Source organism: Paramormyrops kingsleyae, chromosome 10 (genome assembly GCF_048594095.1).
Source record: "Paramormyrops kingsleyae isolate MSU_618 chromosome 10, PKINGS_0.4, whole genome shotgun sequence".
In the NCBI taxonomy this organism is placed as follows: Eukaryota; Metazoa; Chordata; class Actinopteri; order Osteoglossiformes; family Mormyridae; genus Paramormyrops; species Paramormyrops kingsleyae.
The window spans coordinates 14,937,667-14,963,406 of NC_132806.1; the positions used below are offsets into that span (position 1 = coordinate 14,937,667).

Sequence of the window (25,740 nt, forward strand, 5' to 3'; positions counted from 1 at the left end):
ACAAATTGTCGTTTTTATTTTATTACAAATGCATAAGCAACGTAACCCTTGTTTTAAACGTTCATTACGAAATCATTGTCATATATTTAACGCCAACGATTTGCTTACCTTTTCTTGAAGTATTTCTTTAAGGTGCCCTTTTAGACGACATCCAAAGATCTGGTGCAGTATTTCTGTGTATGCTTTGGGTGAAACAGTGGATTGTTACGTTTCAGTCCTTCAGATAATATTTCACGTCTCAGCTGTTCCTATGCATTTGTGTGCATCCAGCGGTAACCTTTAAGAGTGAGTCATGCAGATGCAATTTTTCTTATTGGATTTCGGCTAAGTAACTAATATTCTGGTTGCAAGCATCTGCAGGTACATGAATAGTGGGGAGGAGGAGCACACTGCATCAGAACCCATCAAATTACATAATATGTAATAAAACGTTCAGATGTAGCCTTTCTCTGAGAATATAGGTAGTCTTTCCACACTGTATTGCAGTAACAATGAACGTAAATGATTTGTGCGCTCTAGAATTGGCCCCTATTCTGAGACATAGACTACCGGAAGCCCATCCATGCTGTAAACTTTTGTAGCACATTTGATGGTTTGGGGGGGGGGTCTGGAAATGGTTTAAGTTGCAGCATATAATGACTACCCGTCTACATTCGCTCCATATTCGCAGCAAGCTTACAGCCGCACCACATCGAGCGACCACCGTAATAAGCATATGCTGCCGCCGGCATCCCTGCGGCTTAGTAACCACTGGCCAGTTGTCCTGTCAATCATAATTTCAGGAGCCCAATGTGACCACACACAGAGCACGATGGGCGTTGCCGAGCTGTGAGTGGCACTGCCATTGGCTGAGGAGCGAAAAGCCGTCTGTGCATGGCGGTGTGGTGTGTGCGGAGAGGGGGGCGATGTACAAATGGTACACCGGGTTTAAAAGCCGGGGAGCGTTTTACCGCAGTATCACTACATTTCGGTACCTAAGACTAGTAGTCTGCAGCCGTTAGGGTAATTTAAAACAGGGATAAATACCTTTAGAAAGTAGCACGGTATATCAACAGTTTGTTCCCAGAAAAAATCTGTCTAGCGGTTTATAAATCATTATTCTAAAACATCAAGTTTTTACTAACTGCCGATTTATCCGCAGGAAATTCACCCGTTTTTTTTTTAACGGCGGCATTTGTTGTTGCTGCACATAAAAACACTGCTATCATTTATCAATAATTTTATTAATCCTATTTTGGGGGCGCGGTAGCATAAGGCGTAAGGCGACCGAAAATGGCAAAAGAGGGTGAAAAGAAAACGTGCGGCCAGGTTTTAGACGAGTGGAAGGAATTCTTCTGGAATCCGAGGACACACCAGTTTCTGGGCAGGACGGCGAGCAGCTGGGGTGAGTGACCACCATGCGCTAACCAACCCATGTATAAACATAACCATGCGCTAATCAAACCATGTACAAACCTAACCATGCGCCATTAACCAATCGCATCACCCCCGCCCCAAAAAACGTATCGAAAAAATGTTCATATAAGGCCAGAATCGCTAAAGCCTGTAGTATCTTGCATTTAAATTGGGTTATGGATTTTGTACCCGTTAATTAACTGAGATCCAATGAAGCATGCGAGCCTTTATGTACCTGAATATACTAGAACAAAATGCATTTTTCCTTTGAAATGTAATTTGTGATCCGCCTGCCTATCTCCTAAGCTTTCCCTTGGCACTGTCTGTGTGGCACTGAATCTCACCATAAGGGTTTTACTGCGGCATGTATGTGTTCGGACGATGCCAGCTCTCGCTGCTTCATTCCCCCCCGCATAAGTCGCTCGATGGTCGTTTCATTCAATCGCAACACCCTACATTTGCATCCGATTAGGGGGCAGATTTTGTCCAGTGCGTTACAGCTTATTAAATAAGATGTTTTTTTTTATATATAATTCATCAAGCGATAGACAATTTATCATTTAATGCGGATTACTGTAGCGTGTCCGCAACCCCCCCGCTCTCTCGTTTTCCCTTTTCCTCTCCATCCTTTCTACGTGCGATTTGCAAATATATATATAGATATCTATCGAAGATGCATACGTATATCACCCGATTAGCGAAAATATTAAAAGCCTGCATCGCTGGATATGTCCCAGTTTCGGGGAGGTGGCAAGCGGAGCACAGACTGTCCGCTGTATGGCGTTTTTCAGGCGATCTGCAAGGAAATCGATTTTGTATCCGAAACTGTGTAAATGCGTGCTGTACAACTGTATCAGCAATTTACATTTTATAACTCACCGGCGTACACACACACACACACACACACACAAAAGCGAATTGTTATAACACCCTTCAATTCATTCTCTCAGAATTTGCTGACACACCGACTGTGCTTATCGTTTTTATAACGCGGGATTATACGCGGCTTCATATTAAAATCGATCCATGAACAGGTTCATTGAATTAGTTGCTGTTCCCTTTTAAGGCCATTTACCCTTAATGAATCAAATGAAGCGGAAGGAGAGAAGAACAGAGATGGGGAAACACAGAAGATATTTTTGTAGTGGTTTATTTTTGGGGAAAATAATGCAGAAATTGGAAGAAGTTATAATTAAAAACACACATTTACTAATTATTTATAAATCCAGGATTGGCATAAATATGGAGAGAGCGTACGAGGGGATTTGTTGAGATGAAGCAGAGAGAGAAGCATTTGGACGGGGAGTAGGCAGAGCTGCAGCTGGAGGAGGTGGTGTGTGTGTGTGTGTGTGTGTGTGTGTGTGTGTGTGTGTTGGATTTGGGTGTCAGCTTGCAGGTGGCAGTAGGGTAGGGCTCCTTCCTTTTCCATGTATTCGGACAGAGTGTCTGCATGAACGGCAGTAATTGTTATAACCATCCCAGAGTTAATAGCCAGGATCAGCAGCCTGCCTCGACTGCTGAGTGATTCCTTTTTTCCCCTTAATGTGGCTCCTCGTGTCATATTCAGCAGCTGCCTTAATCTGGCTCGACATCAGCAGAGAGTAACAGCAATCAGGCTGCCAAGCATGCTATCTAAAAAAGAAAGGGGCCTCTACCTCGACATGCACCAGTGTGTCTGTCGGTGATATGGCAGCAAACAAATTCACGTGATGACAAAAAGCATTGAATATCGCAGACATCTGCCAGGGTTGGGGCTTGGTCACGCCAGCCATGTCGCCATTCAGCCCAATCTCTAAAGCAGAGTCACTCGTTAAAGCTTGAGAAGGAGAAAGGGTGGTTCCTTCAGTGGGGTCAGAGGTTTATGAGTGCTAGCTGAAAATGGTGTTACGAGGGCCTGCTCCTGGTGTGATCTCCAAAGGTCTTTGATCATTGGTCATGGCTCTGAACCAACCCAGACCATTATCTTCTCATTTTCTTTGTGCATACTGGAGAAGTTGGTTGAAGTTGAGCAGGGCTCGTATTTGAAATAAGATGGACTGCAATGGATTGGTGTCTCATTCGGCTTGTCCTTTGTCTTGTGCCCTGGATAGACTCCCCAGCCTTGAGTGATGACGGGGTTTCATTATATGGTTGAGGGCTTAAGGATCAAAAGAGACAGGGCCATATGTTCTGGCCCTTTGTACAGCAGATAATGATGATATTGATGCTGCCAGCCTTGGTGACCTCAATGGCTGTTGGGTTTAATGAAGTTTTCTACTTAGGTTGGACCTCAGAACCATCAAGGAGGAGCACAGTGCAGTGAAATAGTTCATCTGACTCTACGTTCTCCTACCAGGAGTCTGAGGTTCCTCCTGAGTAGAGACCAATATGAAAAACCCACAGATACCTTTAATGGGACAGAACATGCAAACATTAACACTACAGAGCACAAACGAAAGGTCTTTTTTTAAATCTCAAAATATTCATCGTCCCTTGAGCTGTGACATACCGCCGCATTCCTGCGTGACGCACACTTCCCACCCGCCCCAGGCCCAAACAATCCAGTACCGGTCCGGCCTTCCCTCCTTCGAGAACAGCCACGTCCTACACCAAGCTTTCTCCTTGCCTCAGGCTGGGTCACGCATGCTTGGTTGGGCCTACAGAAGGCTGGCTGAGGAAGACGGGCCCCCAGAATGAAGTAGGACATGTCCATCCTCATTACTCTGACGTGGAGGCCGTCTCTCTACAGGCTGCTGGGTGGTTACCTTACATGAGGTTGTTTTACGTTGCAGATTTAGTCAGTTTTAATTTTAAATATGGTGCCTCCCTTTCTTTCCATTCCTCATTTTTACAGGAGACCTGATTCACTTCCCAAAAGCCATCATCTAGGAAACAGATATCTGGGACATTTATAAATTAGAAAGTGGTGGGGGGGGGGCAAACTGCTGACACATAATGTTGAATTGTTGTTGAACTGAGAGAAGATAAATGCAAATGCATGTCAGAGATGTTATTGGAGATATAAAAAAACACAGGCAGACGCACATTTCCAAACTCAAAATGCAAAAGCTATGCTTTCTGTCCACAGTCAGCAATATACAATATCTTTGGATGTGTAGGACATCTTGGAAAGAATATAATGAAATTGTTGTCATTTTTTGGATGGAAACTTCTCCCTTCAAGCACAGTAATGTGAAATGTACTCCTTAATTTAATTGTTGTCTCAATGTTCTCCCTGTGTGACTGTGTACTATATTATAAAATGCAATCTCAATGAAATTGTTCCTCACTTATGTATATGATATCTGTTCAGGGTTAGTAGCAATCACATGGTTCTCAGGCGTTACCGTTCAGTGGAGCCGTATTAATTAGTGTGTTTTTGTTGTAGTTGAAGGGGCAGAGAGTGAGTCAGTCTGAGAGGCTTAGGGTTGTAGGAGGCGACTGTAGACAGAATTCCCGTGGTGTTGCTGGCCATAGACATTACTGGCGGCGTTTCAGTGATGCCTTACGCTCCTGTTACTCTACGCCGAGGGAACGAGCCGGGGACGGAAGAGGGGGAGGAGGACAGATGGGGACGGAATGGGAACAGAGTCTCGGGGGAGGGTGCAGACCTCAAACACACTCCCTCAGACTGTCAGGCCCCTTCGCTGCTGCTTCAGCTGTGCTGAAATGGCTTCAGCCTCCTGGCCGCAGTCCTTTGCTGACCCGGTCTGTGATTCATACATTTATTCTGTCATTTATTTTCGCTGAGGTGTGGATAGCTAGGTAGGCAGACACAGATTAATTTTGCAACAAATTACAGACTGCTGTTTTTGGGCTTCGCATTTGTACTGCTGCTGGACAGCAGCGGTCCTCTCCCAGGAACTCTTAAATTTGATCTTAGCCATTTATTCATTTACAGATTCATCATCATCTCAGTGGGGGAAAAAGGTCTTGTAGGTAGTGATTTGTATGAAATGGTGAGACCACATTAACTTGTACTCATCAATTATGGCTGAAGGGCCTTGGTATGTTTGTGATGGTAAATTACTTGTCATTTTGGATGCAGATGTTTGCCAAATATATATAAAATGCTAACTAATCTAAATAATATCATCCTTGTGTGCAAGGGCTGGAGTGTGAGGACACCTGCTTTGGGTCAGTGTGCCTGTGTTTCTGTGCCCTGTGCTCTGTGCCCTGCACTTGGCACATGAGTGACGGGCTTAGCCATTAAAGGAGGATTTAAGCTCAATAAGGTGTCACATTGTAAACACTTAGAAGAGCATCTACTCCCGCCGGGATTTTGTTGTAGATGGAAACACCCCCCCTTCCTCAGGAGGGCGAGCGGGTGAGCAGCCCTGCCCTTGCGAACCTGAAAGGGAATCGGAGAGCTGCATCACCAGGGCCGAGAGGTGGGCGGGGTTAAAGAGCGATGATGATTGGGGCAGAGAGGTGGGCGGGGTTAAAGAGTGATGATGATTGGGGCAGAGAGGTGGGCGGAGTTAAAGAGCAATGCTGATTGGGGCAGAGCGGAAGATGGAGTTCACCACGGATACTGGCAGAGGCAGGGGAGGGGGGATGCTGGTTGGTGGAGCATGGAGAGACAGGTGGTGGGGATAATCCTAGCGGACACAGGAAAACACAGCGTACCACCCCTGCCCCCCCCCAACCACAACCCCAGCCATACTCTATCTAGGAGAGGAGAGGAGTTAAAAGGGGGAATAGGGACAATGAGACCAGTAGAGAGAGACCAGGAATATGGAGAGATGGAAAGAGGCCAGAGATTACAGCTTTGCTGGGTTCTGCCTTTTCTGAGTGTTGATGTTTGGTCAGTGAGGGTGTGACTCATTGTACTAGGAACCTGTTCCCGTGACCAGAAGGTCATCGGTTCAGTTCCCATGGTAGGCCGACAGATTTCACTGTCGGGCTCCTGGAGCAAGGATCTTCACCCCCAATTGCTCCAGGGATCAGGGTCTGACCCTGCTTTCTGAAAAATGAGCATCACTTTGGATAGAAGCATCTGCTAGACAAAATGTGAATGTTGATGACAAGATGGCTGGAGAATGAAATGAGTGAAATTCAGTGGGAACCATGGAAAGGCAAGGCTTCCAGGATGTGCAATTTAATCATAATTATACTTCTGTCCTTCTGCTGCTGGTTTTCCTGCTTGTAGCATAAGTCCTTGGATTCAAATGAAGACCGATAGGATAAATCTTTATCTTCTCCTTATCCGACGGCTCTGTGTTTGTGTCAGTGGCGTCGTGACCCATTTTGTAGAGTTGAGCTTAACTGATCGTGTCGACATAAACGAGTAGCCTCTGTTCCATAAGCCTGCACCTTCTGCTCCGTGGTCCTACACTTACCTCGCCGGCCAGGCCTGCTGCTCAGCTCTTCGGCCAGCTATTTAACATCAAGCCCAGTTGTAGTTATAGGCTGAGTTATGAAACAGTCCTATTTGCATGTGCTGTCTCCCGATGTTGCGTGGGTTTCCCCTCAATGTCCACAGACGTGCAGCTAGGCCATTTTGCCATCTCTAAATAGCCTGTAGTGTGCGGCTATGCATGTGTTTCCTGCCACAAGCCGGAATCCCATCCAGGGTGTCCCCCTGCCTTATGGCACAATAGCTACTGGTGTTTCTGTCCCACACAACTGAATAAGAGTTAATGGCATCGTTCAGTTTCTACAGCAGGAAACAGCAGTCAGATATACCCAGTGTGTGATTGTTTGTTTAGCTAAGTTTTCATTAGCATTGGGCTAGTTTTGTGTTATATGCCCTGTAGCTGGTTGATAGATGACATGTAGCATTCGGATAGACTTGCCTCAGGAGCATTTCTGTCGTACCTTTGGGGAAATTACATAGCCTAATTTAGGGACGTTTTGAGTATTTTTGGACTAGGGTATCTGCTGACTCTAGTAATGCACTGATGTAAAAGTGGTTCAGTAAAATGTGTGTGTGTACATGTTTTTTTTTAAATCTCTTTTTCATACAGTAAGTGTAAAACTCTGCTCCTCTGTGTCATTCCAGGTCTAATCCTGTTCTTCTATCTGATCTTCTACATCTTTCTGGCGGGTATGTTTGTCCTCACCATGTATGTGATGCTCCTGACCCTGGACGAGTACAAGCCGACCTATCAGGACCGGCTGGCCACCCCCGGTATACACAGCCACGATCTCTTAACACTCATGCAATACTGCGACTCTACAAGCGTGACGGGCTGCTCCACTCTCCCGTACACTTACATGCACACCTACGTAACTCTTCCTTGTAGGCATGATGATCCGGCCAAAAGGCAAATCATTGGAAATCATCTACAACTTGGACAACACTGAGACCTGGGATGCTTATGTACAGACTCTGGACAACTTTCTGGCCCGTAAGTAGGAATATATACCATATATAATATGGTATTTCAATGGTATTTCATGTAGATGCAGATGTAAGACAACACACGTGTAGGTTGGGGTGGATGAGATGGTAGATTTGTGAACAGATATATGTACAGGCGGATGTTGCACTGAGGGTGCAATGAACAGATTTACTGTTAGATTTGTAAACTGTTATGGCACCAAAGGTGAAAGTTGTTGAATAGGTAGGTAGATAGAGAGAGAGAGACTTCATTCATCACAAAGGAAATTGCAGTTTTACAGTAGAACAACACACTTATAGACTGTAAAAAAAAAACTCTTACACATCAATAGGCAGAAAAAGTAAATAAATGAATAATATGCCTGTTGTCAGCTGAATAAAGGCACGTGAAACTGAAATCAGGCCAGTGATCTGAATGTGAGTGAGAGACAGTGTCGCTCTTCTCCACCCCAGCCTACAACAACTCGGTGCAGGTGATGAACAATGACGCCTGCCTCCCGGACCAGTACTTCATCCAAGAGGACAGTGGCGATGTCCTCAACAACCCCAAACGCGCCTGCCAGTTCAACCGCACCATGCTCCTCAACTGCTCCGGCATCGAGGACCGTTACTATGGTTACCTGGATGCCAAGCCCTGCATCCTCATTAAGCTTAACCGGGTAGGTATATGATGGGGTTGGGTTTGCTCATCTGTACTGTACCTTCCAGTAGTATTTCCCATTTATTTGCATGTCTGCTGCTTGATGTATTCTAGGGCTGTGAGATATGGACCAAAAACCCATATCCCAGCATCTTTTTTTTCCCAGAATACAGGTTATATATTTTGGTACTTTCTATGAAGTAGGCTGCAGCTGTTAGTCAGAGCCACATGCAAGATGTCAGAAAAACAGAGTGTGCTCTAAATGAAGTGCAAAAACAGGGTTTTCTGCCCTGTTTGCGATACTAAGTTATAATGTAACTGAAATAAATCACCTATATTAAACAAACAATAGGTCTGTCTTTGAGAATGATCTTTCAATTGTTTTCAAAACAGTAACTGATTTAAAAATACAGTCCAACTACAAGTTTTCCTTTCATTCTGTGCAAATAACAAAAATCACAAAAAAAATAAAACATTTCCTCTGACGATGTATTTGAACATACACTCACCTAAAGGATTATCAGGAACACCTATTCAATTTCTCATTAATGCAATTATCTAATCAACCAATCACATGGCAGTTGCTTCAATGCATTTAGGGGTGTGGTCCTGGTCAAGACAATCTCCTGAACTCCAAACTGAATGTCAGAATGGGAAAGAAAGGTGATTTAAGCAATTCTGAGCATGGCATGGTTGTTGGTGCCAGACGGGCCGGTCTGAGTATTTCACAATCTGCTCAGTTACTGGGATTTTCACGCACAACCATTTCTAGGGTTTACAAAGAATGGTGTGCAAAGGGAAAAACATCCAGTATACGGCAGTCCTGTGGGCGAAAATGCCTTGTTGATGCTAGAGGTCAGAGGAGAATGGGCCGACTGATTCAAGCTGATAGAAGAGCAACTTTGACTGAAATAACCACTCGTTACAACCGAGGTATGCAGCAAAGCATTTGTGAAGCCACAACACGCACAACCTTGAGGCGGATGGGCTACAACAGCAGAAGACCCCACCGGGTACCACTCATCTCCACTACAAATAGGAAAAAGAGGCTACAATTTGCATGAGCTCACCAAAATTGGACAGTTGAAGACTGGAAAAATGTTGCCTGGTCTGATGAGTCTCGATTTCTGTTGAGACATTCAAATGGTAGAGTCAGAATTTGGCGTAAACAGAATGAGAACATGGATCCATCATGCCTTGTTACCACTGTGCAGGCTGGTGGTGGTGGTGTAATGGTGTGGGGGATGTTTTCTTGGCACACTTTAGGCCCCTTAGTGCCAATTGGGCATCGTTTAAATGCCACGGCCTACCTGAGCATTGTTTCTGACCATGTCCATCCCTTTATGACCACCATGTACCCATCCTCTGATGGCTACTTCCAGCAGGATAATGCACCATGTCACAAAGCTCGAATAATTTCCAATTGGTTTCTTGAACATGACAATGAGTTCACTGTACTACAATGGCCCCCACAGTCACCAGATCTCAACCCAATAGAGCATCTTTGGGAAGTGGTGGAACGGGAGCTTCGTGCCCTGGATGTGCATCCCACAAATCGCCATCAACTGCAAGATGCTATCCTATCAATATGGGCCAACATTTCTAAAGAATGCTTTCAGCACCTTGTTGAATCAATGCCACGTAGAATTAAGGCAGTTCTGAAGGCGAAAGGGGGTCAAACACCGTATTAGTATGGTGTTCCTAATAATCCTTTAGGTCAGTGTATATCGCTGCACAAACAACATGTAAACTAAAAAATATTTTTCCACAGAAGTAGACAGTTCATGCACCAATGGACTATTTCTTCATTGAATAATGTCAGGGCTATAATTGTACGCATATTTGTTCTGTTCGGTTCAGTTGTTTTTCAGAAAGCACAATGAAATGAATGAATGCATTTCTTGACATGGGCGGAACCTAAATTCACAAGTGGATGTTCAACATGGAAAACATTATGTTAATTGTGGCTGTGAGTTGCTTACGGCTAATGTTGATTACAGTCAGTTACACTCGGCACTTTGGTAACATGGTTTTCCACTAACTTTTTGGTTTTCCAATAAATTACACCAGAGAATGAGTAGTTAAGACCAAGCCTGGCGCTATCCTAAATTCGCATATGTTGCTGGAAACTCAACCAGCATGCTAACTGATTTGAGACGACATTATCCGAGTGACCAGACCAAAGCAGAAACAGCCTTTGCAAGTTAATCTCTCTGTGGCAAGTCAGTTTCTCCACTTTTTCTAAGGCACACACCGGGTAAATGAAGCTTGCATCACGCTTTGTCTCAGGGAGGAGGCTTCGCAGTCGTGGCTGCAGCAGTTTAAAGTTTAAAACACTGTTCGTGCTGCACCTTATGTTGCTGTTATAAACGGTGAGGAGATAAGGCACCCTCTGCAGTCGGCACGGTCACGCTGCTGAGCAGATATGTTAAACCAAAGCATTCTCAAATAAGTGAACCGTTATTTCACACTTACAGACCAGGACTTCCTCAGCAGTTTGGACTGTGGCTGTATCTCCCTCGATGTCGCAGAAGTTGTGAGTGAGTTGGGGCGAGTTACACACAGAGCGAGAGAGTAGAAAGATGCAAACTCTGACAGATTTAGAACAAAGTTTAAAAAAAAAAAATAAGTAAAAGTATACAAATATAAACAGCTTGGCCTCGTCCTGCATTTAGTTTTGAAAATATACCGATATACTGTAAAAAGTATATATAGGGCCTTGCCTTAATCTACCCTGCCCCGCGTTGCCGTCCTTGCTGCCTGTTATTTGGCTGTTGCTTTTCTCTGTTGCTCGTCCTCCTTCCTGGCCTTGTTGTTTTCATGCCGCACTCTTCCTCACCATGCTGGACTTCCAGCCACCCCGTCACAGGTCGCTTTCTTCATCCCTATCCTACAGCCCCCTGCCCACCCCCCCCCCAGCTTCGCTACCTCGCCCCCAACCACTCCACCTCGCCCCCAACACCGTACTTCTCTCCAGTGCCCCAGAGGTCTAATGCTGTCATTCCTGTTGTCTCTAAAATCCTTCTTCCCAGATAATTAGCAGTAATTGCTGTGTTTTGGATTCATCAGCTCAGTTCTTGCTCTTTTTTGCCTTTTTGTTCCATCCAATTCCCATTGTCTTTAGCTGTAGGGTTTCACTTCCATTGCCCAAGTTTCTGCTATTTCCAGAGTTTTTCCAGTTTTGGATTTTTGCCATTGGCATCATTGCCATATTTTGATTTTATCCACATGTTATAGATCTGAGCATGGGCAATGTGATTTTTTGATACCATAATACCGTCAGGACATTATACCACGGTGTATAGTATTTAAACAGTATCTTCAAATGCAGTGCTATTCCAATATTTTGAAATCTTGGCAATAAAATGTGCTGAGTGGGGAGGGGGGGGATTCCCTGGGGTCCCCACAATACAATTTGCTGACTGGGGTATATAAATGTGGCAGATTGGTAAATTTTGTCACTAAGATATAAAAAACACCAGGGTATGCCCAAAATTCCGCAGTACACCATGTTATCGTTACGCCATCCAAGCCTAAATGCTTGCTTCTTTCTCCAGTTCCACATATTTGATATAATACACAGAAATAATGTGCGTTCAGTGTAGTATCACTTACCAAAATCAATACAGTCGTGCATCACTTACTGGCAAGCATACTTCCAAGAAATGCGTCATTAGTATGGAATCAGATTTGTGCCGATATTATCAAGCACTGATGTCACTTTTTTGACATCAAGCAAAAACAAGGCTTTGAGAAGAAAAAAAACTAACTGAAGCAAAAGAAATGTCATCTCAAAAGTAAAATTTATAACTTGCAAACACGATGTTTTCCTTCCGTGGCACTGACCTGTCAGTCAAAAACTTATTAGCCAATGGGGACGCGTCCCTGAAAAAACCCGCCCACACGAGAAATTTGTGTCAGAATTGTAAGCAAAAAGTCAGGTTTGCTTGATAATATTGGAACAAATCTGATTCCATACATTAGGCGATTGTGAGAACATCACAGGGAGTACTTACACAAGCCTAGGTGGTATTGCCTACTACACACCTAGCTTATGTGGTATAGCGTAAAAAATGGTTAGTGAAAACAGGTGCTAATGTAGGTCTTTCATAAAAGCGAAGTAGCGTAAAGCAAGCATTTGTAAAGCAGGGGATACCTGTATACCGTTTTATAGTCTCTTAAACTCTTGGCCATCCACCGGCTCCCAGTTTCTGACTTAGCCGACTGTGGCCTATTGAGCTATATTATTGAAAATTCCTGATATTATTAATTCCTGAAGCCCTCTACCTGTCCAGCTGGTGAAGGATGTTGACACGCTATGGAATGCTGTGGAGTTTACCCACTTAACGGTGACTTATTCCCGCTGTTCAGGTCATCGGGCTGTTGCCAGGGAGGGACGGCATTTCTCCGTATGTCAGCTGTGGGGCCAAGGTGAGTATCTGCGTACCGTCTGTCTGAGATCCCAGGCTACACTTCCTCTTAAAAGTGGAATATCACTGTGGTTCATGGTTTTTGTTTTGTATTGCAATGGAATTATTTTCTCCTGGATGACAGTATAGTTAAATCCACCGTCTCCTACGAGCCACCGATGTTTTCTAATATGCAAAATTAAACCGAAGTGATGGAGTTGAACCTAGCCTTGAAAAACCTGAGTCATTGTTACCCATGCAGCTTATCGCCATCAGTATTTATGTATTTTATTCTTCTGTTCATCTTCTGTCCTCATTCTGTAGTTGAGTCTTACTTCCCCACACTTTCATTTGTCCACCATTATCCATTATCACTCTCCACCCTCGGACCTGCAAATTGAGCAGAGACGATTGGATGAGGAGACTCTTGGTGGAGATGTAGAGAAGCTACGTTGTGGACTATACCATTGATAGAGTAGCTCAGTTATATAGCCATGGATGGAAATGGGAAATCTTAAACACTTTAGTACCATGAATTAAGTGTCTACATCTTAGATGTTGTAGCACCATGAACGGCTTGGCTGACTCATGGACACATTTGGAACCGTGAATTTAATGTGTCTGACACATAGATACTGCAGTACCTTGAATGTGTGGTGATTAGTAGGGGCAGTGAATATTTTGGAAATTGAGTTGACCTTACCTCTTTGTGCCAACAGAAAGAAGACGTTGATAACATAGGTGAGCTGGAATACTATCCACCCAACGGGACCTTTAACCTCATGTACTTTCCCTACTATGGCAAGAAGGCCCAGGTAAGAGCTATGGTGCTATGGTGTGGTATTCATATACCATCCCCACGTGAAGCAATAATCTTGACTATCTTGGAAAAACAGTGCATGTCAAGGTCTGGGATATATTACACAATAGGCTAACATTCTGTACTTGTCAACATGATGAGTGCAGGAGAAATGAGCACCTGGACCTCTCCCAGCAGGTACTCCTCAAGGTTGACCATGAACACCCAGCAAGCCTCGCCCTTTCAGAGACGCTCTGACCCAGTAATCTGGCCATAGTGATTTGGCTCTTGTCAAAGTCACTCATATCATTACTTCTGCCCATTTGTTCTGCATTCAACATGTTGACTATGAGTACCGAATGTCAGCTTACAGTCTAATGTATCCTAGACCTTGACATGCATTGTTTTTTTGAGATAGTCAACATTTTTTGCTTGGCTTGGGCGTGGTCATGTTTTGGTTCATCGGTGTACATATTCACATATATATTCATTCAGTAATATTAGTATTAAGTTCTTGCGTTGTTGGAAAATAATGGCTAGCTCTTGCTCCAGTTTTACTTACACTTGTACCTGGGCTCTCTTTGGAAGTTCGGCCTAGTAGCACTTGTGCCCAGCCGACCCCTTAACAGCATGTATGTTTGCAATGTGCAGTTTCTCATTTGTACGTCGTTTTGGACAAAAGCTTCTACTAAATGAAAGTAAATGTAAATGTATTCATCATTCATTTCAGAAGATCGAGATTCCCACCTTAGTTCTTTAAGCGTTATCTACCTTTGTCTTTTCATTTTTCATTCGTAATACGCCTTTGGGAAGCTTTAAGAGCTGGATAGACGACAGAAAGTGTTACGCTGGGGTAGCCTGGGATTTAATTATGATCAGAAGTCCCATGCTCGAAATACTGAGCTCTGAGTACTGCTCAAAGCTTAGCCTTGTTCCAGAACCTCCTATCCAGGCAGTGGCTCCATCCCCAGTGGTCACCAGCTTTCTATAGCTTCATGAATAGAGAGATTGTTGGGCAGCAGACCTGGCAGTATGGCTTGAACAAGGTGACCTTTTTTCGTTACTGTTCCTCCAGGTGAATTACTCCCAGCCCCTGGTAGCCGTGAAGTTCCTCAACATCTCGCTGAATACAGACGTCAACGTCGAGTGCAGGATCAACTCCAACACCATCAGTCCCCAGAGCGACAGGGACAAGTTCGCCGGACGCGTCTCCTTCAAGCTGCGGATCAACAAATAGGCCGTGTTCACCTATACAGCATGCACATTCTCATACCCATCCTCATGACTTCCACCCCCATCACCATCCTGCACCTCATATTCACCAACCCCCACGTTTGGTGGCTCCTTGTAACTGTAATCATCACGTTAGCATTAGCCCCACATTGCTTGGTCTGTCACCAAATTTGATTCCGCTTCTGTAACTGGCAAGCATTAGGAACTGTCAAGTCGTACCATCTCCCACACTATACCATCTAAACTAGTTCCTCCAGTCTATAAGCCCCCCTCCCAATCCCATGATCCCATTACCAGTGGAATTGTACCTGGTGACTGACACTAAACCAATGCATTGGAGCCAAATAATACAGCAATCATGTATGAAGAATCCCTTTATTTATGTTATGCATATCCCCCCCCCCCCCACACACACACACACACTTACGATTCACACTGTGGCACACACAAGGCCCCATGTGCATCTGTATATTGTACATGTACTGATCAGCCTGTTTTGGTGTCCTTATAACCCGAAGCTCAGCTGACTGAAGCTGTGCAGTTGTGTATATCATAAATAGCATGGCTTTAACCACACGCTCTGCTCTGTCTCCACTCTCCTGAGGCAGGTTCCCCTTCACCTCTGGCCACTACATCCAGGACACCTGCTTCCAGGTGGTCAGTAGACTTGAGTTCCCTCACTTATTCCCACTGAGCACATGGACCCTCCTAACTTAGCATCAGTTGGAGGGGGGGATGGAGACTCTGGCAACCTGGTTTGTCCACTTGAGAAACAAACTACGTAGGCTGGAGATCCATGTACGCAAGATTATCACTGCAACTACTGGCCACTCCAGCCTTCAGTCATGGCTCCAAGAGGCAAACCCTGTTGAAATTGAGCAGCTTGACACTCCACCCCCTTTTTAAGGGCGCTAACATTCAGAAATCCTTCCCCTTGGTAAACTTACAGACGTATTTTCATGTGTGCATACAAGCCCAGTGATGAGAGGGATTCACAGGCATCCATGGATCTAGCTGTCAATGAGAAAAAGTCTACCTGGGCTTAGTATGTATGATACCATCCCTGTCTATTTCATGCATATTGTGGATAAACTAGAAGTAGATGTCTTTATATGTATGTATTGATTTGCACTGGATTTTCACCTGTTGCTTAATATGCAATCATTACTTGAGTCATGTTTGAGCACTGCCTGCCCAGATGTTCCGAATGACTTGGTCCCTTAAGTGTCCACTTCCACTCTAACCCAAAGGTAACTCTTCATATCACAGATCGTAACGGTCGCCGTGGCAACCCTTGAGTTAAGGATCAGTGGCTGTCAGACCTCTATGTGGGGAATGTTATAGCGCTGCGTTGGGGCAGAGCAGCCACTGAGTTCTGCCACAGACAGTGCTTCTTGGCACCATGTCCCCCCCCTTCCCAAATAACAGGAAACATTTTTATGGTAGTGGTAAGGTTGGAAATTTATGGCGGGTTTCACCGGTTAATGTGGATGCTTACAAGCAGGTGGAAAGAGAACCTAACCAGTAGCTACATCTACTTCACACTAGGAGCTCCCAGTTTAAGAGTAGGCTGGCACTGGATGGAACCATCTTCCAGCATCTGGGGGGGGGGGGGGGTGACTCCCACACCAGTTCCACCCCTGTTTCTGTCCTACATTAGTATCTTCTGGTTTGTCCCTTATCTCCTTCCTTTGGGCTTTGTCTGGTTTTTTTTAGCATCTCTAAGTGCCCCCACCCCCGTAATTTACATCGGCAGTGCCGTCTGTGTCCCCCTTCATCTTCTTGGCTCACCCAGTCGACGCAGGGGGAAACCTTGGCATTTCTCCAGGAGTGACGCTCGGTATAGCCCGGTCTCCTCATCCACCTGCTTTTTCTAGAGCCTTCTTTACCATCTTGTGTTCCATCCAGCAGTCCCCCTCCCAGCCCCTTTGAACACAATTCGATGTTTCTTCAAATTCTTGTTTCCAAAGGCCAAAGGACTCAGTGCAGTCCTCGTAGGGTCCTTAAGCATAGCTGTACATCTTAGTCGGTCAGTTTCTTCCTTGACCGCATGGGGGAAATTACCGGATATCATGTTAAAATTAGTTATTTTACAGCCTGAAGCACACAGTGTGGTAGTAGAAAGACCATTGATCTGTAAAGGACAAGAGGTCTTTTTAAACCGTGGAGGGTTTTAAGAGAACTAGCCCTCCGTGTTTTATTGATGCTTGGGGCCAATAAATATATGAATATAATCTGTTATATTCATCTGTTTATTAATGACTAGCTTTTGCACGCTTTTAATGCGTTTAGCAACTTTAATTTCGTTCGTGTTTATGTTGTACTTGTAGTTGTCACCCTCAGTTTGAGTTTTAGGTTCATTCGTGTTCATTTCCTGCTCTACCGTTATTTGTGCTACGGCTTTGAATGAGAACTTGTCCTGCGATTGTCTTTGGATTGAACAAGTGCGGTAACTTTGCAATTCTAGGGGTTAGAAAGGAACACTAAGCATGTGACCGAACCGAGCTTCCCATTGCGTCCGTCGGTTGTTAGATTTGTTGTGGGTGTTGATCCGGCTGTGCGGAGAGACGCGTACATGTCTGTCGCTCTCCGGACGTGGCTGATTGTGCTGAGGTTTAACGGCAACCTCCGTATAAATTATTTATTGAAGTGTGATTCACCTGTCTAATCACCTCAGACTTTTGAAGCAATATAGATACACACATATATACATATAGAGTTATCTAGATTATATACTTATATTTCTGCTGTGGTTGTGCTTACATATTTTATCCCTTTCTCAGTTGTTTCTAATGATACAAGAGTAATAAGCGAGAAAAATAATCGATAAATTTAAAATGTATATCTGTATAGTCTTAAAGTTTTGCCCATGCACATAGTATTATTTTAATTTTGAAAACTGGTTTCCCGCATTTTGTTGGTGTTGGAAAGACGAAAGCGGGGTTTAATTGTAATAATTGTTTGATTTTTAATTAGGTGCCAGGTTAATAATGAACGATTTGCGGGGATGTATTGGTCTGTATTTTTTTTAAGATTGCGGTATGTTGAAGAAGGCGCATTTTATTCTGTGCTGTGCCCAATTGTGTATGTTGTACACATGTTTCCGGGTTTCTGGACACATTTCTCATTCATTCCCGTCAATGATAAAAAAGCTGAATTATTGCAAAGTTTGCTTACGTAGGCTGTTCAAGTTTCGACTGCGTGACACTGCCGTGAAAATCGATCATGAACATTTTGACGGAAATGTTGCGATGATATAACATTTTGACTTACAGTCCTCTCAATGATGTTTACTTGAAAAATGTTTACATTAAATGCTGACGAAACATTTCCAACATGAAGATGCTAACAAACATTCCTCTGTATTAATCTTAGCGCAATTATTTGTGGCGTGTTTACAGCGCAGAAATGAATGAGGAAGTGTAACAAAGACTTGTTCATGAAAATGCGATTTTAATTACATGTCAGGATGTTCATTTATATTTTAAAATATTTTAGGCATATTTAATTTTTATTACCAATGATACAATTGACGTAGTATCACATCTTTTATTTTGTGTACACAGGAGAATATTACAGGCCAATAAATGTATTCATTTTGTAAGTGAAGGCCCGCTTATGATGTTATGTATGTTAACACAGCTTTGTAAACATGAAGACGAGGCGTACCAATTAATTACTAGGCCTACTAACTGCTGCATTGTTTAAGCTGTGCCGCCGTAATGTTCATATTGAGTATTTTTTTTATGGCCTTGATTTCTTTAAGTTATTGCAAACGAACATCCTGAACCACGACTCCCTCCTACAGCCGTGTTTGTGCCACATTTTGTGTGCAATTATCATCTCCAGGCAATTCATTTAAAAAACATTTTGTTTCAAGCTCATACTTTTCAAATGAACCACTTCAGGTCACTGCTGAGTTTCCATGCTGTCGTTTTTCTTTCCTTGGTCTCACTGTCATCCTGCCCTTGTTTCTAATTTTTCAAACAAAAGTGAAGGTGTAAAATACGCGATGTAATTATTAAGATAAACTGATATTTATTGCCTGATACATAAAGCGTGGAACGTGGAAATAGAGACAAATATAGACGATAACTGTAAATGAAATATGGAACATAAGGAATAAAGATTTTGTGTTTGAAAATTTGCTGTATGTGTGTTTGTGCGTCGCAGCCAGCAGTCGCCGGATTATCAAGCTCTTGCATATTTTAGCGAATCATCTGTCGCCATTTGCCTTCAAAGCAGCAGAAGAAATTCACGTTGAGAGCAAAAAAAACACGCTGTTCGGTGCCGTTTTTATACGAAGGCTGACTAGTATGGTTTCTGAAAAATGACAGCCTATGTAATAAGTCCATGGGCTCCTTGTCCTTCGCGTAGATACCTTCCTCTCAAGCATCGCTCCGTTTTGTGTGGGCACTATGATCTGATGGGCGGACACACGACCCATGAAGCTGCCTGTGGGGGTGGAATGCGTGGGCTGTCGGTCCCCCTCTTCACCAGGAGCAGGATAAGGAAGCTGAGGACAGGTTCACGGCGTGCCGTTTCCTCTCCACAACCCCAGTCTATCTATCTGCATCCCAGTTAATTTGCTTTGTTCCTTCTTGCGTCACACAGAGATCCCATATTCCAGCTAGAGAGAGGGGGGGACCTGCAGCTGCATGACACAACTACACTGCAAAATCTGCTTTAAGTAAGACAATTCTTTCCATTTACAGAAAGGCAGGATGAGTGAAGGCAAGTGCCCAGCCTCTTGTCCGTGTGCTATGGTTAAAGACCAATCACATATGTAGTGTGGTCCTACTGATCCAGTATTTGGGTGCTACACTTGCATTTACAATTATTTAGTAGACGTATGCGTAAACAGCACATTACAAACATATGCGCTGTCAATGAGTCGATTATTTTCTGCCAAAAATACATATACATTACATTTTTACACGGAACAGCCTCGCATGAAATTACACATATACATATGTAAATAAACGCTGGTTTAAAAAATGCGGGAAGAGACACGTCAAATTCTGAGCTGCTGTACTGAATTAGTTTGTTCAACACACTGAACTGAAGGTGCTCACACTTTGTAGGTAATTATCCCTCCGCCTAAAGGAATACATCATTTCCTGATGGACTTATGGAATTCTGGGTAATGCTGTTTCATCCACTGATAGAATACATTCAGCATATACTGTATATTTAAAATGTTATGTATTTAATATCATCAAATGTTTTTTTTCTCAGGTAAGGTCATTTAAATAATTGGTAAAACAGGTTCTGTAATATGTCTTTTAGTCATTAATTAATTAACAGGTGCCATTAATCCACACAAACTGACTAATGTTAATGAAGACTTGACTTAGAAACATGGCTAGGTGAAAGTTAAACTGAGGATTTATTTGGAATCTTGATTTTCTGTAGTTTATACTTAATCATGAACTTCCTGGAGGCTAGTCAGAGAGCCTCCTCTTTCTTCGCAAAATCCTGGCCATGAGCTGAAACGTCACAAGTACATTCACTGGCTTTTATTTTGACACTTTCTCTGTACCTTAAACAGGTGCCTTGCACAGGAAATTTCAGGATGTATGAAAGGAAGGATGAGAAATATAGAGAGCAATGTTTTCCAATTCGGTCCTCGGGGACCCACTGTCAATTCCCAGGAGGGGACTGGTCTGTGGACTGTCTGGCAGGGAATTCAGAGAAGGAAAAAACGTGGACTAGCTGTGGGTCACGGAGGACTTGATTGGGAAACACAGATGGAGAGAATGGGAGTTTGTCTGACTGTAGTCTTAGGAAGTAGTTTCCAAGTCTCTGAATGACATTTTGATGAAAACAGACAGGCACAGTACAGTGATGATTTTCATGCTGACACAATCCAATACTGAAGTCAAAATGGCTGACCAGGCACTGGGCTACTGCTCAGAGTTAAAAACCTTAATATGGGATGGAATTTAAATTTAAACATGTCTCTTTGATGTGCTAATGGACACTAGCATTCTGAGTTAGCCCTTTTGAGGCCTCTAGTGGAGAAACAGGGATACTACAAGTTACCACTGATATGAAAGAACTACTTAAAAAAATCCTGTGCTATAAAAACTTAAATAAATAAGATCTACACAGAAAACGTTTTTTGTAGTGACTAATACAATCCGAATAGCAGTCCAAAGCCAATGCAACTCTCCAGTAACTGTTATTGTCAATTAAAAAACAATTACTTATTTTTCATAAAATAATAAGTATTGTAGGTGGCTTCTCATCTCAGTCATTTCTGTATTTTTTGTACTGTCCACATTCATTGAAAGGTAAGATGACATTGTCAAGTCCCAGCATAGATCTGGAACACAGCAGACACACACCGTAATTATTTACATTCCTCTCCTAGGTGCTGTTGCAGATGCTCATGTTGGATTTCGACAGGGCTTCTATGGGAGGTCCAGCAGGCCATGCTCCTCAAACGCATTCTGGGTCCTGGAGTACACCTCCCCCAACGCCCGGGCCACCCTGCCCAAGACACGGCCTGCGTCCTGCTGCCTGTGCACACACACCAGCTGGAGCATCGCCTCCCGGTCAGGCATGGCCATGAAAGCCAGCTCAGCCGCGCGCTGGGCAATCCAGGAGTGGTGGTGGGCAAGGGCGAGTTGATAGGCTTCCCGGCATAGGTCTGACGGGTTTGGCAGCTCGCCACTGGCATCTGGGCCCTCGCCCACCTTCTGGAGGAAGAGCTGGAGCCACAGCAGGGCGCGGTGGAGTCTGAGCAAGGTGCGGCAGCCGGAAGGAGTCTGAGTACGGAAGTTAACCAGTCCGCGGCTCAGCTCTGCCCCAATCATGGAGCGTATGGATCGGTACGAGTTCCCTTCGGCCTCTCCTGGTAAGCGTTGCCCATTCTCTCCCTCCCTTCGCATCTGTGCATCTTGCTGAGCTAGCTCGCGGATTATTGTCACTTTTTTCCGGACCTGCTGAGAGATGAAGGATACCACAGTACCCAAAGACTCCATGAACCTGAGGTCAGGGAGAGGAGGACTGTGGTCAGTGTCGTCATTCAGATGTATTTAGTGGAGTGCATCGTCTCTCTCCTTCAGTGTCATAAACTTCTAGGGCGTTTGAGGCCTTACTTGATGAGCTCTTCCCAGCAGGACAGGTAGGGCTGCAGCAGGATGTCGGAGTCGGGGCTCAGTGTTGCACCCAGGTGGGTCAGTAGCCGTGAGACCTGGAATATCTGACCAGGACATTCTCTCACCAGGTCATCGCTGAGTCCGCTGTCAGCATCCTGAGGGAAGTCAGACTGGGCAAAATGTGATAATAATAATAAATATACATTTTATTTAAAGGCCTTTTATTTTAATCCCTGGGTATAGCACTCTGCCGATGCTGGGATTTGAACCAGCGACCTTTGGATCAATTCAAATTCAATTCAAATCACAAATACAGACTCCTGTCTCACTTAGTCATACACCACACCCCATAGAGTTGACTAGCTTCCTGATTATCCAGCACAGAGGTGGAAAGTTCAGTTCCAGAAAGTACTAGTGCTGTCAAACGATTAAAATTTTTAATCCGATTAAAACGGGGTTGCTGTGGATTAATTTCGATTAATCACAATTAAATATCATTGATTTTTAATCTATATTAATCGCATTTCATTTTGCATGAGCAAACGGAGTCAAGAAAAGGGAATATATATGCACTTAACATGTTTATTGAACATCTTGAACACGAGTCGGATGCATTCCATCTGCCACAGAAGTGCAATACCATGGCAAGATTTTTTGCTTAGCCGGACAACTTGTCGGATTTAAGGTACCTCAGTTTAAATGGTCTTTATTTAATTCACTTACAATTAGCCCGAACTACCGTAAATCCGACAAATAGCCCAGTTAATTGCCATTGTTAGCAATATCAGTTGATAACACATTACACGTGGTGCTTTACTTATAAAACTCCGTAGCAACACGTCCACAGATAAGTTGGACGGTATAGTGTGTGCGACCGATTTAATGAGCCACAAATGAGAAGTAGTGCTTAAACAGTATAAAACTACAACTTTCCCTTCTGTTGATAAAAGGTGTAGCCATCTTGGATTCTGAACTCGGGATCCTCTGTGCTGCTCCGAGATATTTCTCGGATCTCCAAGAAACGGGAGCGCATGTTGTCACTTCCGGCTTCAAAACTCAGAATCCGACTCAGAATACAAGTTCCCAGGGCAAATGGAACGCACCAAAACTGCCCGAAATGGGTTGACAGAGACATTTCAGGGATTTTGAGTCATTCTGCGATGCAGATGGGCTAATTGCGTTAAAAAATGTAATCAGATTAATCATGATGATGGATTAATCTGCGTTAACCCGTTAATTTTGACAGCCCTAGAAAGTACAAATCCAGACCAAGGTTTTGTTTCAGTGAACAAGTTGAGTACTCTGTGAATGTGATTTTTTATGCTTAACTGGTTGGTTGAAACAAAAGCTTGGTCTGGATTTGTACTTTCTGGACCTGAACTTTCCACCTCTGTCTGTAATGGATTAGTTTTGTGAGTAACTTCTCCAACACTGGCAGTGTCAAGGTGAGCCTCCTGCCTGCCGTAGACACAATGCATCCTGGGTGGGTTGGAGGCGCCACTTAAGTTAACAGCGTGTTTTAGTGCTTTGGAGGAAACCCGCACGAGCGCAAGGTGAACATGGAAACGCTACAGCACACTCTCCTCCGCTGCCATTCATCTTTCCCTCCCCTCTCTGTCTTCGGCCCAGACTCCCCATGCCGTGGTGCTTCCTCACCCTCACCACTCCTTCTGGAGTGCGGCCACTCAGACAGGGTCCCCTCGGCGACACACAGTCTGCAGCTTCTACCGAAGAGGAAATCAGAGCTTTTCAGATACACAATTTCGCCCTTCCAGTCCTGAGATAGTTGCTATACCTGTTGGGTAACTGCAGAGGTGAATCAATCATCACAGGAACAAAGGTCAACATCTGTCATGCAAAGGTTAAGTATTTACAGGTATGTGGTTAGAAACATTTTTATCTCTGTTGGTTTATTGTAAAGGGAATGACAAGCACTATGACATCAGAAAATGTGCCCTTTGGAGTGATTGTGGAGCGGGCCGAGTGAGCTCTCCCACACACACACGAATAATCTCGCGAGGAGTCGGAAATGCTGATATATGACACACAGACACAGATTGCGGACCTGCTGTCCAATCAGGAAAAGGCACACGGGTGGGGGACACGTCATGCTGCTCCATTACCCCCCTACAGGGGCTCTCTTCATCTCCCAAATAAAGAGACAGACTGTTGCATATAAAATGATTAAGTCCTGTCATCCCCCCCCCCAATATCAAACTCTCTCCTACGCCATTAGCCCCTTAACATTATGAGGAAGGCTCATTCAGAAGGCTTTTCTTTACTGTAAAAAGATACTCAATTACAAAGGAGTCTTATTCAAACAGGTAGCTTATTTAGAAAGCATTAATGATAAGTATTTAAAAGGATACTCGTTTGCAAATACCAATTTTCAAAGGATACTCATTTACAAGAGCAGTCATTTTAAAAATGGTACTTCAAAAGGTAATTGATACTTATCAGGGTTGGGTAGTTCAGGTCCAGAGAGTGAAAGTCTAGACCAAGATTTTGTTTCAGTCAACCAGTTGAGCATAGAGTCACAGAGTCAACTGGTTGGTTGAAACAAAATCCTGGTCTGGACTTTTACTCTCTGGACTTGAATTACCCAGCTCTGATACTTATTCACAAAGCACACTAACCGATCAAGGGTATGAATTTCTGAAGGATAGAAGCCTACTTACGGAGCCATGAGGTGCAGATGTAGAATGTAACAGCCAAGATGACTGTGAGGAGAAAATACTGCCTTTTAAAGCGACTTCCCAGAGATGAAGCGCCTCTCATTCCCATTCCTGGTGCAGTGTCCACACGTCCTGCCTCCTCAGTGCAGTCCTGCCCCCCCGAGGCTCAGCCTCATCATCCTCACTTTAGCTGCATTCCCCAATCATCAGTCTCTCTGGTCTCTTCGTCTTCACTGTGGATTTTTACCTTCATGCGGCTCACAAAAGCCGCACCTAGATTTTTAATCTGTGCATCTGACCTCTGCTCTCTGCCAGCCTTTCTCTCCGCCCCCCTTCACGTCGCTGTCTGCTCATGATCTCTTCATTTGGTGTCTCCATAAAAGCGGTTCAGAACTCCCTCCCCCACTTTGAAACCATATTTGCATCAGTCACAGGTAAAGCAGTTTGTTATGAATACCACCCTCTATGTGTTCGCGAGGTCTGCGGATTTCATATTTTCAGTGAGACCTTAAGGTTGCACCTGCTCTGCTGTAGCTTTACCCGACATAATCAGATTTGAGACAAAAACAATGAAAGTCCAATAAAAGTGAAAATGATTAAACACGACCTTGATGAATGGAATACTTTGATTTATATAACCAAATCGATGCTGTGGATCATGTGAAAATGAACAGAATGCAGACTAAATGATTATGTGTTTCGCTGATCCTTTTTAGAGATTAAGGATTGCTGTATTTTGTAATCTTACATTAAAACTTTTTGTAAAAGTTTATGAAAAGAGTAGTAACTTAAATGGGACATAGCTGGGAATTAATTTTGTTTCTGCGTATACTGAATGATGTTAATTAATTTTGTGAAGATGGTCAGGCCAACTTCCTATTAAAAAGTTATTTTCTCTCTCTGCCTTGTGTAATGGATCCACTGAGTGTCCGGAGGACTAAAGTCCCAGTTTTTCAGCGTCAGACAGCCTGCAGTCTGGACACAGAGCAAAGGACGTAATCTTATCGCACACAAATGTAGACACACGTGGACTTTAAGGGGACCACCCCACGCCCCCCCCCTACAGCAGCGGCCTTTTAGCCTCGTCTCACCTTTACCCAGGTATCCGTGCTGCTGCTCCGACAGCCCAGCATCAGCTGTAGTGGGCAGGAAGCTCCG

General features: G+C 43.9%; 2 protein-coding genes across 2 annotated transcripts; one reads left to right on the forward strand and one right to left on the reverse strand.

Moving 5' to 3' along the window:
• The first annotated feature begins 883 nt into the window (after nt 1-883).
• On the forward strand, nt 884-18,945 carry LOC111835086 (sodium/potassium-transporting ATPase subunit beta-2-like). Its single transcript, XM_023795026.2, has 7 exons — nt 884-1,384; nt 7,379-7,507; nt 7,623-7,727; nt 8,174-8,379; nt 12,732-12,791; nt 13,489-13,584; nt 14,644-18,945. Exons 1-7 carry the CDS (start codon nt 1,273-1,275, stop codon nt 14,803-14,805), a joined length of 870 nt encoding a protein of 289 aa, XP_023650794.1. The 5' UTR covers nt 884-1,272; the 3' UTR covers nt 14,806-18,945.
• Nucleotides 18,946-20,283: 1,338 nt separating this feature from the next.
• LOC111834977 (ceramide-1-phosphate transfer protein-like) lies at nt 20,284-24,867 on the reverse strand. The gene is made up of 4 exons (XM_023794838.2): nt 24,586-24,867; nt 23,564-23,631; nt 21,908-22,077; nt 20,284-21,794 (listed from the first exon to the last, which is right to left on the reverse strand). The coding sequence occupies exons 1-4, from the start codon at nt 24,689-24,691 to the stop codon at nt 21,218-21,220; spliced, it is 921 nt and encodes a 306-aa protein (XP_023650606.1). The 5' UTR covers nt 24,692-24,867; the 3' UTR covers nt 20,284-21,217.
• Between the last annotated feature and the right edge of the window lie 873 nt (nt 24,868-25,740).